Source organism: Lissotriton helveticus, chromosome 5_1 (assembly GCF_964261635.1).
Source record: "Lissotriton helveticus chromosome 5_1, aLisHel1.1, whole genome shotgun sequence".
NCBI classification, from domain to species: domain Eukaryota; kingdom Metazoa; phylum Chordata; class Amphibia; order Caudata; family Salamandridae; genus Lissotriton; species Lissotriton helveticus.
In genome coordinates, this window is record NC_136065.1 from 191,850,079 (window position 1) to 191,869,997 (window position 19,919).

Consider the following 19,919-nt stretch of genomic DNA (forward strand, 5'->3'; position numbering starts at 1 on the left):
TTGGGAAAGCCACTTCACCTGCCCGCCCCCAACCAGGCATACCCTTCTGCTTTCTCGCAGTGCGAGAAGCCGAAACATAAAATGGTATTTAAAATTTAAAATACCATTTTATGTTTCTGCTTCTTGCATTTCAAGAAAGCAGTGGGGTGACGCTCTTCCGCCCTAATGGAGGAGCCGCCCCTGGATGTCCATAACTTAGAGTGCAGGTGGAATTGAGATGTACAGATGAAGGTCCAGAGGATACCTTAAATAGTAGATAATTTCTAACTATTCCGCTGCCATAAGTTTGTTGGGGATGGGGTTGGTGTAGAGGCGGTTCACAGGAAGCTAGCTGTGTGATAAAGGGGGGGCCACAGAAGCAAACATTAACCTGGATCTCACAAAACCTTCTGAATGGGCAGTTTACAGGAGTGATGTACCAGAAGATAATATTTCGAGCAGCTGGGATGTCTTTAGAGTCTCTCCTAGAGCTCTTGCTTCTGAAGATAATGAAAATCACAGCAGAGAATCTGTAGTGAGAAGCTAGCTAGAACGAGAAAAAGACTCGAAGCCCATATCATATTTTTTATTTGTACAAATAATATTGATACCATCAAGATATGATTTGTAGTAACTCCATTGTTAAAACCCTTTATTTCCATAATATTTGTCGATACAGGGGCTCCCATTCAGCCATTGGATGTGTCAGAAGGGCCCTATCCTAGGATACTCACTCAATCAAAAGAGAAGTTATCTGTAGGTAAAGACTCCAGCGAATAGCCCCCTTGAACAATAACGAGCCTCACAGCAAGATGCTATCTACACTTAACATAAGCGCTCAACACCACCAACAGATTGTGATCCACCAGTCAGGCATCTATCTTTTGTACGTCACCGCAAGGAAGGTGGCAGGTTCTTATACTGAACTTATCAGGGAGATTCATAATACAAATAATGAGCGGGGTAGAAGGTACAAACCATACATAATGAGATCGGCTAATAGGCACAACCTAATAAATAGGCCCAGTCAGAAGGGGCAAGGTACAGTTATTGATTTCAGCAGGAATGTACAATGCACATTAAGGTACAATATTCAATTAATGACCTTATGAGGAAGATGCAGACAGACATTAGTTGCCACAAGAGGAAGGTAGACTCTACCGATAATGGCTCATACGACAGGTGCAATCCTAGGTTGTTCCCTAGGATTGATCCTTAGCCCTGCCCCCACTGTTATCCCGGTCTGTGTTTAGGTTGGTCTATCTAAGTCTGAGCGCCAGGATACCCGTAGGGTGGCAGCTGCGCTATATAAGAACTCAATTCAATTCAATTCAATTCAAAAGACCTGTGCAGGAAGCCATAATTTTCTGAAAATGAGCTCTGAAGGAAGGCACAAACTGGAAGGAATGATGCATTTTGCAAGACGCAATCTACAGATATTGATTTCAGCAGATGGTGCATGGTTATTGACCAGAAGGCAAGAACAATATGTTGCTAATGATCTCAGTAGCAAGGTACACTCTATACTTAATTTATAAATATGGAAAGCCCTTTCTATCGATGAAGACATGGCAACTCGGTACACTAACCATTAGATAATTCAATAAACGCTAGGGCACTATCTTCAAATAAAGTCCTGAGCAGGGAAGCATTTTTGTATGTATGGATCCAGCTATTAGATGGAAATATTCTGGGGAGATAAACAGAACACTGGGGGCCTTATTTACAAGCCCCTTGCGCAACCCGTACGTCACTTTTCCCATGTTAAAAATGACGCAAAATTGGTGCAATGGGCTTCTAAATTGGTGCTTATAGATTAGGATCCCAGTTGGAGGATGGAAAATAGTTGTAATCCATGGTCTTACTGATTGGGCACCAGGTGTAATTAAATCCTTTTTTGGAATCTTTCTCAGTCACCACACATACAGTGAGCAGTGTCACTGCTACTGGGGCACAGATGAGCATTACAAGATAAATAGTAAATACAATCAAAGCCATCCCTTATTAACCGAAACACTCCTCAGATGTCTATAGATATATCCAGACTCATATGCTTGTGGGAAAGCTTGGCAGCCTTAAATAGGAGACGCTTTCAAATCCAAGGGAGTGCCCTTGATGTTGTGCCATTACCCATTTTTGGATCCAGGCACCATTGTTCCAATAAGATGCTATCTTGTGTACAGTCTGAAGGGAAAATTCCATCTACAGGGGTCATATTATGTTTTGGCCGTCTGTGCTTCCCGACCCCTTAGCTTGACACCTTGGGCAGTCAGGCAGGCAGCAAGAAACTGGGTGAAATATATAAAAATAAAAAATATTGGAGGAAAATTAGTCTGCACAGGGTTGTTTGCAGAAAAGGATTCCAACGTTGGGGCACACGCTAAATGCTGTAACCGGAGTGATTCATATCAAACTCTATAATTTGTTTCAGCAGTAGATTCTACCAACCGAAGGGATGCCCCACTCTTATACACGTTGAACCTTTAGAAGGGCCTAGCAAGCTCTGATTCAAATGGACTTATGTGGTTATCTCTGTATCCATGTTCTAGGTTTTGCCAACGTGTTGAAGATCTTGAAGAAGGAGAGCAGCCGGGAGGAACTGTTGGGAGTTCTGCGACAGTATGGCTCACACTATGTGTCGGAGGCACTCTACGGATCAGAACTCACCTGCACCATTAGCTTTCCCAGCAAGAGGGTGCAGCAGCAGCTGTGGCTGCAATACCAGAAAGGTAAGTCCTTTGGGTAAGAGTGAAGGGTGCCCGAGAACATGCTATTGAGGTAACTCAATTTTTGTGATTCCAGTTCTACATCAGGTACCAATTTCTTTTCTTGAACAAGTGGGCAAATCAGTGTATAACCATTATTCCTGTAATATTAAATAATCTAAAATAAAGTGCCTAGTATGCTCCAGCTTCCTTGTGGTACAGGGAGAATGCTGCCCTTCTGTGGAGACACTAGCCTAATCTTCAGGTGGGTGGTAACAACATCTTTCCAAATATGGAAGAAGAGGTAAATCCAGAAGAGAATGTGCAGGCAGAACTTCTTTAACTAATGATATAGTTTGTGTACGTTATTCCGCTTGTTGACTCTCATCTGAACCTCTGCTTTCTTTACATGTGATAGCATTTTCAGTTAAGAGTATGAGAATCACATCTCTCAGTGCAAAGAAACCATAAGAGATTTTCGGGTGCCCCCAATTTTTTGTTGTGATCCTGCTGAACCCAATAGATATTTTCGTAAGGTAATCATGATATTTTATAGGGCACACTATGCCTAGGACAAATCTGAGAGCAAGAGGTCCTGGCAGGGATAGCATTGTGAAATATGTGATATGTTACCATTAACTTGAAGTTTTGTTTTTCTGTACATCAAGTACAGAGAGAAAGATTAATATAATGGTGGATCTCAGAAAAATGCCTTTTTAGGCTTAAGGTCACACACACATTATGCAAAAAGGAAACTAGGGAACCCAGTGTAGTTCCCAAATTGTTGGTGGAGAGCAGTTGTTTAATATAGAGCACTCTACAACCCCACCAACACTGTAAACCTGCTTACCTGAAATATCTGCGTTTGAAGCAGAATTTTTAAGCATATGACTAGTACAGTGCCATCCTTGCTGAGCTAGAAAAACAAAGTATTTTGCCATGTTTGCAGCCAAGTCATTAAGCATAGGATCAGCAAGTGCCATCCACGCTGAGCTGAAAAATAACAAAACCCTTTTACCATTCTGGGCACAGTATTACAGCTTTGGAGGTAAATATCATCCAAGCCAACTTGGAATGAATAAAAGTAGATCCTTCTGACACGTGTTTTACTCCCATTACAGCTCATTAGTGAAGAAAAGTTTTATTCAGACACAAGGGATCTCCCAGTACACGTCAAAACAATGCATTTTCAGACTTAGAATAAATTATACAAAATGGAAATAGGGATCCCTTGAAAGTTCCCACTTTTTAGGTAGAGAACTGCTCCTTTATATGAAGAACTCTACACCACAGACACTCTAAATCTGTTTGCTTCAACTGTTTAATTTTCTAGCGCAGTTTTTGAGCATAGGATAAGCACAGTGCCATCCTCCCTGAGTTGTAAAACAGAAAAAGCCTTTAGCTATTTTTGCTGCAAAGTATTTAAGCACAGGCTCAGCGAGTGCACTCACTGCCGAACTAAAAAATGACTAAAGACTTTTACCATAGCAGGAATGGTATTACTGCTTTGAGTTCGTAAAATAACATCCAAGCCAGCCTGGAATGAGTAAAAGCAGTTCCTGGCACAGTGGGTTCACTCTCCTTAGAGCTCAGAGAAGCATAGCTTTTTTCAGACACAATGGAGCACCCACTGAATGTCCAAATAATGTCCTTTCAGGCTAAGAGTGCTCCATGATTTATGCAAAAAAGGAAGCAAGGAATCCCAAGTAGTTCCCAAGTTTTTGGTGGAGAGCAGCTCTTTCATACCGTGCACTAAAAAACACCACTGAATCTCTGAATCTGTTCATCTCAAATGTCCCTTTTTCTAGCTATGTTTTACATATACAGTGCTATGGTCATGCTTTTAAAATTGCAAAATCAATTTAAATTAAATTGAAGTAAAAATAATGTCATTTTGCACAGTTACGTTTAAATTAAATAACGAATAATAAGTAATTCATTTAAAAACATTAAAATATGGGCGTATGGTTTTATTTTTTTAAAGTTTCTATAGAGGTAGTTATGTTTTTTAGGGTTTAGGGATTGGTAGGGTACAAGAGTAGTAAGGAGGTTTTGCAGCTCAAGGAGGGGTAGTGTATAGAGGTAGTGAGCAGCTTTTAGAACTCATGAATGGGTTGTGTTTAAGAGCAGTAAGGAGTTTTTAGGGCTCACAGACAGTAGTAAAGTTGTGTGTCATCGGCATACAAGTGGTATTTGACACCCACTTGGTTCAGGATAACTGTGAAGGGTTCCATGAAGAGATTAAAAAGGGCTGGAGAGAGGATTCAGCCTTGCGGAACTCCTTGTGGAACCGTTGTAGGTTGAACGAGACAGCTGTTTATTTTTATTTGTTGAGAGTGATGTTGTAGATAGGAAGTAAACCATCTCAATGTGCCATTGCTACCAGTGCGATTCTTGAGGGTCTCAAGTAAAGCTTGGTAATAAACGGTGTCAAAGGCCGCCGAAAGGTTGAGTAGGATTAGGAGGCAGGGGTCGTCTTCATCTAAGATTCTGAGAATATCGCCTGATATGTTGAGCATAGCGGTTTCAGTCTGACAACTTTTTCTAAAGCCTGATTGAAATGTATCCTCTAGGTTGAATTTATCAATGTGTTGGTTGAGTTGTACCAGGGCACACTTTTGATTGCTTTTACTAAGAAAGGAATGTTGGTGACATGAAGTTTTTGAGTTCCTTAGGATCCACCCTGGTTATTTGAGAATGGGTGTGATTTGTCCTAGTTGGAGGTGAAGAAATAGAATCCTTCTAAGGGGTTCACTGATAAACCTGATCTGTTAAAGCAACAAAGAAGAAATTGGCACGGAAGCTGTAATATAAAAACAATGCATTTATTAACCTCACATGAAGGAGATTGCGTCACACAGTACCCTCAGGCCACTGTAGGAGGCATTCTAAGGAGTAAAGAGAACAGGGCCTTATATATGCATAGGTTACATAGTCAGCATAAAACCAAGGGGAGGTCCTGGCACATACAAGCATGAAAATTGACTAATATGGGTATACAAAATTTGCTTTCTCAACAAAGTGGGAGGAGAGACATTTCTTTGTACATCAGCAAGAATGGCCTGACAGTTACATACTAGGAGCGGGTGCATTATTCCAGCTAGGCATTTGTGAGCATGTGCAAGGCTCTGGAAGAGGGAGAAAGCACATGGCGAGCACATGGCTAACTAGGATGGCTGCCAAGTACAAAATGGCTTTCAGCTCATGCTAACAGCGATTCCTGCAATCATTAAGAGAGGGACTCAGCTACACAACACCACATGAGGGAAGCGTTGATGATTTTAGTCCAGAACGGAGAGATGATTTAGTTACGGTTCTGTACTTGGGTGGAAGTTAGGGGGCCGGTAGTATGGGTTGCGGGCTTCAAGTTGGTAATTATCTTGCAGACTTCACCTTCTGTTAATGGTTTGAACTCCAACCAATTGAGATTGTTTTCAGTAGGAAGAGATCATTATTGACTTTAGTTATTTGTGGGTTGCTCATGTCTCACATAGCACCTGGAGGGGGAATTTCTATGAAGACGAGTGCGGCGTCGGAGTGGCAGGGCTGAGTAGTCAGACTTGTTGTGTGGGTAAGAGATTATTCTATTTTCACTATATTCTCTGTAAAAAAAAGTTGGCTATTTCTTCACAGCGTTCTTTGGTGGCTATTATTTCAAGATGGGAGGTGAGGGTACTTTGATGTTTTATTATGTTGAAAAGGTCAATCGGTCTGTTCTTTGATCAGTTAAGATGAGTGTGAAAGAAAGCGACCTTTTCTCTAAAGATGTGTTTCTTGTAGGAGAGACATTCAGACCTGAAGAGACTGAGGTGTGTCAGTTAAGGGTTTTGTATCCATAATCTTTCAGTAATTCTTAGTGGCCTTCTTTCTGTGTTTAGGTCTAGATTGAACAACGATCTAGACTGGGTCTTTCTGGATCTCAAGTTTGAGCACGCCCCTTATCAAGTAGGTGTGACATTGCTGAGTTTTAGTGGGCAGTGAGTTCCTTTATTGTGCATGAGGGTGTGAACGTAGTTGGGTGTTGATACTGGTTTCCGGTTTCGAAAGGGGAATTTGTTGGATGTTCTTTGCCTAGTGGCTGGGTTGTATCTAGGGTTGGGCTTGAGATTTAATTGTATGAGGTGATGGATCAAATGGAGACAAGATTATTTCTGGCAGTAATCCCATCTAGGGTAGAGCCTTTGCTGTGTGTCTGGTCTTTGCGGTTGTTTGAAGTTATTTATTTTAAGAGTAAATTTGTTAGGTTGCAGATCATGGAGTCATTTCTGTCATTTTAGTGAAGATTAAAATTGCCTAAGAATACATTGTTATTGTCGTTTAGAGAAACCTGTGTTACTAGGTGAGATAGCTCTTCAGTGAAGGCCGAGCGATCACCAGGGAGGTAGCAGATGCTGGAAGCTTGTTGGGAGTTGAACTATTTGGTTTGAGTTTAACTCTTAGGCATTCAAATAGTTTGTGGTCTCAAATTTGTTGAGACAGATGATTTACTTGTAAATGATCACTAGCCTGCCTCCTATACGACCTGGTTTGTCCCTTTGTATAATGAAATAGCCAAGTGGTGTCAGCAGGTCGAGTAAAGGGGCTGAGTGCTCATTGAGCCAAGATTAAGTTGAGAATGCAATGTCAATTCCATCTGTTGGGATAGTTTCAGCTATTTCTATTGCTCATTTACATGCTTATCTTCAGTTCAAGAGCAAGGCGATTGGGGAGTCGGGGTTATTGTTTTGAGAGTGGAGGGTGTGGATAGTGGTGTTTTGAGCAGGGGTCTAGGAACTGTGTATGTTCGAGGGAATTCTTTTTGTGACAATGATTACTGGGATTCTGGATGGGGTCTTGGAAGTCCTTCAGGGTGGTTTAGAGCAGTATGATATTGCTTTGGAAGGGGATAGAGGGTTGAGGGCTCGGTGGGGTCTGTGCGAAAGCTGGCCAAGAGGGATGGAGGTCCAGTAGATTTGCTAACTGTTGCTTGGAGATCCTCTACAGGGACTCATATTTCCTGACATAGAGTTGGTTTTGCATAACAACTTGTTCAAGAGAGCCTTTTTTATTTGGGAAACTTCTTTGTCAAGGATGTCAACTTTCTGTTCTATTCGGCTAAGGGTTGTGTATGTATAGTCAGTCAGGGGGGTTCTTGTACCACAAGAGGGGGGATAGGTGGTAGTTCTGGACTTAGTACACTTTACCACTGCTAACCAGCGCAAACATGCTTGAGTTCTCACCCCTAAACATGGAAACATTGGTTCATCTGCAATAAGCACATTTAATTTACTTATATGTCTTTAGTAAAGTGGTACCTCCCCGTACCCATGGCCAGCAAATTAAATGCTACCAGTGGGCCTGCAGCACTGATTGGTCCACCCACTGAGGAAGCCCTTTAACCAGGTCTCAGGCCTGTACTGCAGAGCCTGTTTGTGCAGTTTTACACTGCCATGTTGACTTGGCAGAATTAACCTTTTGCCTGGCCCAAACCTTCCCTTTTTATACATACAAGTCACATTGAAGGTATGCGCTCCGCAACGTAGAGGGAAAGGTGCAATGTATTTAAAAGGCAGGTCATGTACTTTTAAGTTTTACAAGTCCTGGTAGTGAAAAATTCCCAATTTTAGTTTTTTTATTGTTCCATAGGATAGCATTGGCATTACCTTATTACATTAAATAAGTGTAATTTCCAGTGAGGAAGAGATAAGACCCCCAAGCCTGGTGTCTCTTGAATCCTAATTTGAAATCCTAACTTATGGTGAAGTCAGATTTTAAATTACAATTCAGAAAATGGCACTTTTAGTAAGTTGGCATTTTCTGACATCAGTCATTTGGTGCCTGCTGCCTGTCTGTGATCACGTCTATGGTGGGTGACAGCTAGACGTTGTGTATTTTCCCTAGGCAGCCACACACAATGGGAGCTTAAGTGTGACTTGATAGACCATCCTGGGAGGATGGGAGGGACGAGCTGGACCAGAGGGAGGAGCTGGACCCAGCCTCACTCATACTTGCATGGCCCCCTGTAGTGAGCCTGGAGCCCGGCCAGGAAGAGAGGACGTCTGTGCACTTTAAAGTCCTGTTTTGAAGTGTCTCCGACTTCAAAGGTCCAACTTGATATAAGCACTGGACCTCTTACACCATTACTTCAGTACACTTCTGGACCCATGAAGACTCTGCCAGGAAGGACTGCTATGCTGCTGAAGTACTGCCACTCTGCTGGACAGCTGCTTTGCTGTTCTCCTGCCTTACAATGCTACCCTACTGCCTGCTGTTCCCCTGCCTGGTTGCGGAGGACTAGACCTGCATCACTTGAACACCAGAGTGACTCTAGGGGTAGCTGACTGGCCTCCTGATCTGAAATCTCAGGGACATAAAAGACTTCTGCACCTGGATTCCGTCATCTGTGAGTCTGCCATGCCAAGTGGTGCCTGCCCATTCCTGGATCCCTATAAATGTGCCTTCAGGGTTTGTTCCAGTGGAATAAATGCATCCGCTGTCAAACCGACCCATTCTTGTAGCAGCACGGATCAGGACTGGTGCATTGCCTCTGCTACATTGATCGGAACAGACTCATCAACACTGCTGTGTGGATTGGCACAGACATATCGCCACTGCTGCGGGAATCAGACCCGGCGGAACCACCACTTTGCAATGCTCTTCTCGACATAAGGTCCTTGCATCTCCAGCCACGGCAGCCTCGACGACAAACCTCTGCATTGCAGCTTACTGCTCTTTTATGTCACAGCTTCACCTCTGATGCACGGATCAGGACCAGCGCATCATTGCCACTTTGTGGATTGACACTGACGCATCCTCTTTGTCGAAGCACCCAGGATTAAGGTACTTTTCCTCAGTGCGCCTCATTGAGTCCCTGTATCTGTGACTGAACTTTTGAATTTTTGGTCTAGCACAAACAGATATCCCAAATAGATTGTTTTGCTTCTAGGCACAATTTTTATCTCAAAACTCTGACATTCTACATCTCTATTTCTACTAATTTTTTTGGTTTTGCTCTTGATTTATTTATTAAAGTAAGTTATATGTTTCTAACCTGGTGTTGAATCTTTTTGTGTGGACTTTTCACAGTTTTTCTGATAGAAGTACTGCACAGATACATTACACATTGCCTGTAAAGTTCAGTCTGATTGTTCTGTACCAAGCTACCAGAGGGTGAGCACAGGTTAACTTAGGGTTTGCCTGCCTCTTACCCTGACTAGGATTGTGGTTATTGCTTGACCCTAGTCAACCAGTAACCATTGTAATGGCTCCTGCTGCAAAGGCTTGCACAAGAAAAACTGACATTCAAAGGATGTACGTTTCCACTCTTGCGAGGTTACGTGGTTCCAAGCACTACTATTTGAAGCACATTCCTCAGTGGAGAAACCTGAAGCAAATAGTTCCTTTAAGTTCTTTATGCAGCTCAGTAGCCCATTTGCATTGCTGCAGGGTTTGGTGACCTCTCTCATTGTAGTGGAACATGTAATACCGTTTTATTTAATATCTGCTCCTGGGCAGCTGGGTGTGATCAAGTCAGGTGACATTAAAGAGCCGTCTCAGACTTGCTCTCTTATTTATTTTTATAGCTGTGAAAATGATGTTATTTGAGGGAAGTGCATTAAATCAATAGTAGGCTCCTTCGAGTGCGTATAAATAAGGAGACACATCATTAAATCCAGCAATAAACCCCAGCACTTCTAAGTCATACAATTATGTTGTGTTTTTAAAAGCTCAGTTACTAGGCAGCCAGTTTGTTCTTGTGCCTTGGCACTCCACATCTCATTCCTTCTCCAGTGTGACAATCAGCTACAGTGCACTTCACTATGGGATGGTGGCGGCGGGCTTTTCTCCTTATTCACTACTATGATCCATTTATGTCTAGAACTGGCAGTGGCGACCGGTAATTTTTCCAGGGAAGGGGGTGGGTACCACACATGCACACATACACCTCAATCACACCTAGTAATTTACACTTGCACATACACACCCATTCACAAATACACCTTCATCCAAATAACGCACCAAACAAAAACAAAAAAACACATAAAACTTACCTCAACAGCAGCTGTCCGACAGGGAAGCCGCAGAGGTCCCAGGAGGATTGGGGCTGCTGCATTCCCTCATTGGATGACCTGAGTTCAGGCAAAGAGGGAAGGCAGTAGCCCCAATCTCGTCACAGAGTGTGATTGTGTCAGTGAGGCGGCTGACCCCACCCCACTCTGTGACAAGGTGTCACTGATTGCCACTCAGCCCTAGGCACTTCAGGGCTTAAAATTAAAGCACCCAGATCCAAGTGTCAATCAGTAACGCTTCCACTCGTCACAAGGGTTAGGGCCTCAAGGCACTTTTGCCAAGCTGAGGAGGTCACGTCCATTGGGCTGTGAAGTCCTCAGCCTGGCAAAGTTTAACTCATATTGCACATTTAGAGCATGTCTAGTTCCTGACTGCCTGACCTGAACCAGAAGAGTGTCTGTCAGGGTGACCTCTGTTCAGCTTGCCTGGGAAAAGGGGGTGGGTGTGGCCCCTCAGCCCACACGAACGGCCACTGCCGAGAACTAGCTTTCTCTACCGCATGTGTCAACCAGGGGCCATGGACCCTGGTGCGAGGTAGGAAAAATGCTCTCTGTGCCCTAAGATTGTTTACATTTTTCCATTTTCTTTGGCTGATTGGACTTTCTTCTCACCAGAAGCAATGGGAGAAGTCCAAACAGCCATGTGTGAATCCATCTCATTGAGAAGATGACCGAGTGCCACAAAATAGTTGAGACTATTTTAATCCAAGCATTCAGCCGAGAGACACTCCCAGTTTCCAATAGCACACTAGAGGAAAAATTGGGAGCTGGCCAAGGATAAAATGCTCCCTTACAGGCCTGTAGTGTTAGATATGGCCAGCTAAGCAAGTATTCTGAGTGGCTTGCAAATGTTCTACCCTGGGTGCTGCTATAAAACAAACCTTCTCAATGTTCATACCAAAACATTTTCTGATCAGTAGGGATACGACACCACACCAAATACAAATGATTGGAAAAGAGGATCATGACCTCATTCAAACCACTGCAAATTGTAATATTGGCTTCACATATAAAAAAGCATAAAACTGTGTTTGGGAGTAGATTTTAGAATTTCTGTAATTAACAAATTCCGGAGAATGTGCCACAGTCACAACCTTCCAAGTTAATTTCAAGTACATACATCTAGACATAAATAAATGTACTTTGTGTGCTTCTTAATATATATTTATGTATTCAGAAATTGTTTAATCCGAGTTTCGCGGATGTTTCCTGTCCATTTCCATCCTCAAGTCAAATTTAGTAGAGCACATAAAAGCATGCCTGTCAGTGATTTTTGTGCTTGCTTTTCTGGAGAGTGAACCAGTGTAGCAGCACCTGAGACTTTTATTAATGTCCTCCCTGATCCTGCTCCTTTTTCCCAGTTATCCAAATCTTTAGTCTCCACCTTCCTTCAAGATCTATCTTTCCCTCCTACTCCACATTTGCAACTTGACCATAACTTGTGTCCACTTTGTGCCTCATTTCAAGAAATTGTCCTTCTTCACGGCCTTTATGTTGTGTGGTAATTCCTGGACAGGGAAGATTGAGTTTCTCAAACTTCTACAGGGCAAGGAGTTGATGCTGGATTAGGAAACAAAATGTAAGACCTTCAACAATGCAGCAACTAGGTGTGTACATGAAAAGTCAAGGATGTGATGTTTTTATGAGCTGACAATGGTCATAAATATTTAGGAATCTAGAGCTGAATATCGTCTAGTATTGTCAATGCCACATTAACTGCCCCAATGGAAATCTTCTGAAGCGTCAAGTACTACTACAGTGTGGTTGCTGCAGGTCTCTGTTGCTGTGTAAATTTGCGGAAAATAAACAGGGGTTTGAAGCAACTGCATTTGGAGTCTTTAAGCCACTGTTGGTAGGGGCTCTCTCCTGTCCACTTCCACAAAGGACTGAACTATAGAATTCTGGATACACTGGAGGAAGTACTATATTAGTGATATATATTATAAAAACTGTGGACAGAACTACAAGTATTGTTTGTTCTACCTGTGTGGCTCAGTTTGTTAAACATTTGTTTCTTACAACTAGTCTGTGGTGGGATTTTTGGACATCATACAGGGTTTTGAAATGACTGTGTTTGGAGTATATAAGGCATCGTAAGATCAATACAATTTGGTAGGTTCACAAATGCATTTCCCGAGCAATTTCGCAGAGGAAAATTAGATACAGCTACACCCAAAACGGCTGAACAGAATAATGCCAAATTTGGTAGAAAGCTAGATCTTGGCCAAGAAAGTCTGTTGTTTTGTGATTTTGTTTAATTCTGTTCAGTGGTTTTTGAGTTATGAAGGTTCAACTTTTATGTATATAACACACTGTGGAGGATCTGTGGTTCCAAAAGATGAGATCTGAGTGTCTGCCACCAACCAATATGTAACAGGCATTTTAGGACAGTTAGGTTATGTTATTGTGCCAATTTGAAAAGAGCACTTTCACCCAGGAGGGTATCCTAGTGCTGAGCAGGTGTGAGTCTAGCCAAACCTAGGGCCTAGTGGTACTAGTCAAAAAACTAGGGGCATATTCACAAGGAGCTATCGCTGAATTAGCGGCATTTTTTCGCAGCCAAAGTCGTGTCAAATTTGCCTCCCCATTCACAAGCTGGTGCTAACAGCCCACAGCACCAGGCTACCCGCGATAGCAGCTCCAAAAAACATCGCCACAGAGGACCCCCGCAACTATCGCTAATGAGATGCAGAGTAGGCATTCCCGTGCCAAAAACCTCGAAAACACCACACCTCAACATTCACAACAACCAGCCAGATCTGGGATAATAACACAAAACACGCAACAAGGGGCGCTAGCAGCAGGAAATTAACACCTGCTCCGACCTGGTGTAAAGTCGGACCACAGCCTGCACCACAAAAGGGAGCCCAGCCCACAGCCACACCTGAAGACAAACAGATGCCATGGAGCAACTAAACATGCAGCAAGGACAACCAAGAGGTCCACAACACCCACCAATACCACCCCCAGGACCACCCCTCCCTGGCACCCCCCGACCAAAGACATGCCACATCAGCTACACCTAACCATGTACAAAATAATACGCCTGATGTCGCACAATCACAACTGGTGACATGCATGTGTCGTCACAGAAATGAGCATCACACATTCATTTTTGAAGCAAACAAATAAACTTTATTAAAATCAACACAGAAATGTAATGAAGACACATGGCGGCTACCCTCAACACAGTCCGTAGGTCACAGCCTGCAAGACAAAAAACATGATGAGAAGGACAGAGAGAGAGCGAAGGAGAAAGAGAGAAGAAGAGAGAGGGAGAGAGAGAGAGTAGAAGAGAGGGGGGAGAGAGAGAGAAGAAGAGAGGGGGATAGAGAGAGTGAGAGAAGAAGATAGGGAGAGAGAGAGTAGAAGAGAGGGAGAGAGAGAGTAGAAGAGAGGGGGAGAGAGAGAAGACGAGAGGGGGAGAGAGAGAGAGAAGAAGAGAGGGGGAGAGAGAAAGAGAGAGAAGAAGAGGGGGCGAGGGAGAGAGAGAGAGAGAGAGAGAGAGAGAGAGAGAGAGAAAGAAGAAGAGAGGGGGCGAGAGAGAGAAGATGAGAGTGGGAGAGAGAGAGAGTGCCGCCCCTGCACACCCAGGCCACACTACTCACCTGCTGCCACTGGTGTGTCTCCTACCACTTGCCGGTATGTATGGCAGTACACCAGGTCACACATCAGAGTCAGTGCTGTCATCCGAAACAGAGTCCAGATACATGACTGGCACACTACACACACTTGCACTGGACAACATCGCCCGCCCGCACATGCACACCCAGGCAGAGGCACCCCAGACCCTCCCACCGCACATCGGAGCATGCCTGCCCAGGCACACCCGGGCCTCACTGCTCACCTTCCGCCTCCGGCGTGCAGATAGGATGTCCCACCACGTGCCGTTGCAAGCCACAAGCCCGGTGCCTGTGGACATGACACCCTCCACACCATTCAGCCACACTGCGCTAGCCACCAGTTCTCACGTATGGTGCTGGGTCTTGATTACTCCATGGTATAGGACACACCAGGGCACCCAGCACCATTGCAGGCTGCAAACCCGCTCAGCCCAATGGGTGCCTCTAACTCTGTGAACCCAGAAGCGAGGCCACATGGCGGTAGGCCAGAGCAGCCCACTGGCTCGACCTACACTGCAGTCCAGCAAGGCACACAAATCCTGAGCAGTCCGGACCACCGGGACGGGGCATCATCGCAGGCTGCACACCCGCTCAGCAGCTTAAGGTGCCAACGACTCAGTGCACCCAAAGTCACCGTCCCGTGGCGGGGTGTCTGTGCCGGTTGCAATGCAGCGTTTGCCACAAACCCTGTTCAACCCCAATCAGCACCTCATGGTGGTAGGCCTGTGCCGGCCTCGGGTCCGTCATCCAGTCCCCACCGGCAGAGGGGCATGTGACGTCGTCAGCCCCTTATATTTGCGGGGTCACATGGCCTGTGACGCCTGTGCCGGATGGGTGTGGTGTACGTGCAAAGCTGCCCTCAGGGTGGTGGCTGTGACATGCTGACAACTAGACCAGTGACCTGCACACCACCAGCGAGTACGCCTGCAACGGGCAGCAATGTGGCACCACCCTCGGAGGGTTAGCGGAGTGGTCTGTCTTGCCGTACGCCGGAACAGCGCAGGGCTTGCAGTAATGAATCGTGGGCACTGGGCGTGGTTCAGTCATTGTCCTGACAAGGGAGTGGCTGATGCGTGTGTCCCTGTTGTGGTGTCCACGGGACCCTTTAAATAAATTGCTATGTACCACCCTCTTACTGGCATCCCATAGGATGAGCATCATTGACGCAAGGGAAATCACTGTCCCTACATTCATCCTCACATTCATACATGAATGCTGAAAGACATGACACAGCAGTGCTTCACTGGATGTTTATTGTACATCCAGTGCAGTGCTGCAGCTGGAGCGCTACAGGACAATGCCGCGCACACTACACACTATACAGCCGTGTAGGGTCAGCCAGAGTCCATCCGGGAATGACAAGTTATGTGGAAGAGGAAGGGTACAGTCCGCAGTCTGGTCGCCGTGTCATTGGTCATCAAACAGGATGTGGCAGTCCATGTCGCTGTCCAAGGTGAGTGCATCTGAGGGAATCCGGGGTCAGTGGAAGGTCATGAGGCCATGTGCGGGACCAAGCAGAAACAGGCCAGGTGGCGGAAATTAATGCTACTGAGTCCTTCTGATCAAAGGCACATCCACGTCCCCATCCCCAGATGTGTGCTCTGCACCACCTGAGGGTGTTGCTGTACCGGCTGCAGCTCTGTGTGCCACTGACACATCAGGAGTGGTTAGGCCTGCGCACTGGGAGGCAGTGAAACACAAGGGGGTGGGGATGTGGATGGTGTGGGGGAAGCAGCATTCATCATCGCCATGCCTTGTGGCAGCAATGCCATGATGAGGATCTGCAGGGTATGGTAGATCCCAGCTGCATTCCGCTGATGTGCAGCGGTGGCTGACATCCTTTCCGCCTCCATCTGCACCATGTCCTCCATGAGCCTCAGCACGTGTGCCAGCTCACGACTGGTATTGCTGGAGCCACTCTGAGCAGACAGGTGTTCTTTCACTCCGCGTCATGACTCCAGCGATGTCAGTCAGGACTTGTTGGAGACCATGGAGCGGGCCTACACACCCAATGATGGCGTCAAGTTTGGTTGCTATGATACCGAAGCCCAACCGCACCTGCTCTGCGGTCTCCCTCTGGCACTCCAGCACATGGCGTTGGAAGGCCATGTGTTGTTCCCGGGGGTCTTGGTTGAGTGCCGGGGTTGTGGGTGCCTCCTGCTGGGTGCTTTGGGTAGTGGGTGGGGTCTCCTCGATGTAGCTGGGCTGCCCTGATCCTGGAGGAGAGTGGCGGATGAGGTCAATGATGTCTTGGATGGTTTGGGTGTCGATGCTTGTGTTGTCCTCCTCGTCATCAGTGAAGAGTGGCTGGGACTGCTCTGCAGGAGGTGTTGACGGTGCCCCTGCAATGTGAAGGGGAGATGGTTTAGACCAATGTGTCCACATGTATGTAGCCGCATGGAACATGTTGTCATTCAGAGAGCATGACATTGTACATTGTGACAGCCTGTGGATCTGGACGAGGACCCAGAGTCATTGTGGGTGTGCACGGTGTGCTTGATTGATGTGATTGGTGTGCTTGATTGTGCATGTGTGCCATTGTGCCCATCTCCACCCGTCCCCCCAGTACCTGGTGGTCACTCACCCTGTTGTGGTTGTGTTGTGCCGTGTCGAGCAGTGTCCGCTCCCCCGCTTGACCCGATGAGTGCACTGTCCTAGGGACAACATCCACCGAGACACTGGCGTTCCCTTCATGGGAGAGTGCAGCCAGGAAACAATATTGCCAGGATGGGTGATGGCTGTGGAACAGGCTGGGGCAACAGGGACCTTGGCGCTTCCCCCACAGACCCCAATAACTTGGCCAGTTGTGGGTGTCCAGGATGTGCACCGGGCCACCCACTGTAAAAACAAAATTTGCCAGCTTCCACTGACCCTCAAAATGGGTACTGGCTAGGGAGCTGGCAGGGGCCACGGGAGCCTTAGGGCTCCTCCCCCCGTGGTCCTCAACAAGTGAGCATGTTGTGGGTGTCCTAGGTGGGCATCAGTGCATCCAATGTAAAAACGAATTGCTATCTCCTACCGGCACCCACTATGGGTGCTATCTGGGAAGCCAGCAGTAGCTGTGAGAACCTTGGAAATTGGCCTGTGGCACCCACAAACTTGAGATACTGTGGGTCCCCCATTGGGCACCCAAAAAATAAAATTGAGAGCAAAAACAAAATAATAATTAATGAGCAGCAGAAGCCATTCAAATTTTTCGCTGCTCCAGGGAAGGAGTGCCCCATATTGCCCTGCGAGGGCTTTTAAAGAAATTATTTTTCCTCATGGCAGGGTTACCACCAACCATTTTTATAATGTGGGGGGCTGCAGTAGCACAGTAGGTCTCCCAGGTCACAAAATTCATGAAAAAAGGAGCTTATATACATTTTTTTAGGTCGAGCCTAGCGGCAGTGCGCATGCGCTGCTCGCTCTGTGAGGTATGCAGTAGTAGAGTATGCTGTGGAAGCCTCGCCTACTCTCCTCCCATATTTACATTGGCTGGTGTCATTGCCCTTGGTAAATGCTGGCTTCTGATTGATTATGAGGCTTGTTAGACTCTCCTTGTTGCCACCTTGTTGTCATTTGTTACCTCCCATAAGGACTGGAGTTTTTACTTGTGGCGTTACACGGTCTCCTTCATAAGTCGGTAAGCATGTTTTTCATGACATCTCAGCAGGCCCTCTGGTTTTACTAATGAATATATTTCAATTATAGGGGGTCCGCTTTAACCATAGCGGCTGCGCTTAATTATTTAATTACTTAACAACGCTGGCTACTTTATAATGTATTTATTTAAATTATAGCATGTCCGCTTTACCTATAGCGGACCCGCTTATTTATTTATTTTTATTAATAGTGCAAGCCACTTTTGTTAGGGCAGAGCAAGGAGGGGAGGCACAACGTTATAACAATTGCAATGTAATAGGACTCGCCTTTAAGCTCGTTCAAGCTATTGTCATTGTAAATGACAATGGCGTTTATTTATGTTTTAAAAACCAAAACATAAATAAAAGGCATTGTCATTTACAATGCCAATAGCTCAAACTCGCATAAATGCGAGACCTATTGCATTGCACATGCTTGTTTAAAATCTCTCCAAGCTGGAGGTATATGCTGTTCAGCTAGAGTATAGTGACCCCTTGTGGTTAGTGCTATGGCTGCACTTTAGGATCTGAAATGTGGTTTTTGTTTTAAAAGGACACAAGATATGTTAACATTGTTTAATATGATGCTTTATTGAAATTTTTTTGTGACAATCATTATTAAAAATTATTAATTATTAAACATCGTAATGTGTGAATTTATAAACAAAACACATTTAATTAAAGTTATTAGTGATTTTGACTTAGCCAAATAGGTCTAATTTACATAGGTTTATTTGCTGACCCCTTGGTAAATCCAATATGCCTGCTGCTTTTTATATTTTGGTGTTTGAACCCTGTGACAAATCCAGTAGTTCTGCAAACTTAAAATGACACCCTTTATATTGTTGATTGTCAGTCATGTGCAACATCTGAATTTACATCATAGATAATAAAACAGCAAGTTATAGTTACTTTAGGGCCTGAGTTATAGTTACTTGAGATAACTATAACTGGTGAAGTTCTGTTGTTTTGTTTTTTTAACGGTATGTTTAACTGACATGTTCACCTCTTACATTCCTTTTACCTTTTTTTCAGTGAATTTCAATTTTTTTAATGCAAAGTAGGAACGTGGGATATAAAAACATTCCTAATTATAATGTCACTTTAACCTTTGTTTTTTTCAATAATATATATACATATATATATCAAAACAATGCTTCCAAAAGAATGCTGAAAGGCACCTACAGGGAGAAACGGACACTTCAAGCAGGATCTGGCATTGGCAGAGTGGTTTTATTTCATTTTAAAAGTGAATCGCAAGTGCCTCAATCTGACGCGTTTTGGCGAACCCAGTCGTCTTGCTCACCAGATAAAAGTGATTAATTCCAAACAGTTTTTTAAAATAATTAACCACCAATAGAATGAGAATGGCTGTCATGTGACCTTCTATCAACATGGTTAAAAGACTTATAGCCTTGGGTTACAATTCAGAAGACAGACTAGCGTTTGTGGCTCAAAACCAAATTGTTGTTCTGAACATTCAAAATCGTTTGCAAGTTTTTATATGAGGTCCAGTACCTCTCACTGGCGCGCAGGTGCTTCATCCACGAGCTCGTCAGCTCAATGACTCACAGGAGTACTTTAAATAGACAACAGGATGTGGGAGCAGTACTTAGAGATCATTTAAGTCAGGTAGAAATCTGAACACATCAAGGTATTAAGACACTACACCCCAGAGTGCTTGTTATGTTCTAAAAATATGCACCTTTTGACTATTAAATCATGTGATGAGGATGCACACATGAGAACTCTCTTCCAGGTTACCGTTCATATGATGTCTTGTAACAGAGTTAAGACCACCAGAAAATCACAAAATCTTCATACTGGGCTAAATCACGTATTGACTCTTTTCTGCTTGAAGGTTGTTAGACATCAGTCAGTCTTTGTCGTGAAGCACCAATAAGCCTTATGGTAACAGGCCACTTTATAAGCAAAAATAAA

General features: G+C 44.6%; 1 protein-coding gene across 4 annotated transcripts in view; it reads left to right on the top strand.

Annotated features, from left to right (window-relative positions):
• The window catches only part of ASTN2 (astrotactin 2), a 2,754,112-nt gene that overhangs the window by 2,316,835 nt on the left and 417,358 nt on the right, over positions 1–19,919 (top strand). For all 4 annotated transcript variants that reach the window (XM_078641978.1, XM_078641979.1, XM_078641981.1 and 1 more), the window contains one exon: positions 2,529–2,708. In XM_078641978.1, coding sequence (XP_078498104.1) covers positions 2,529–2,708 — 180 coding nt within the window. The remainder of the gene's footprint in view (positions 1–2,528; positions 2,709–19,919) is intronic.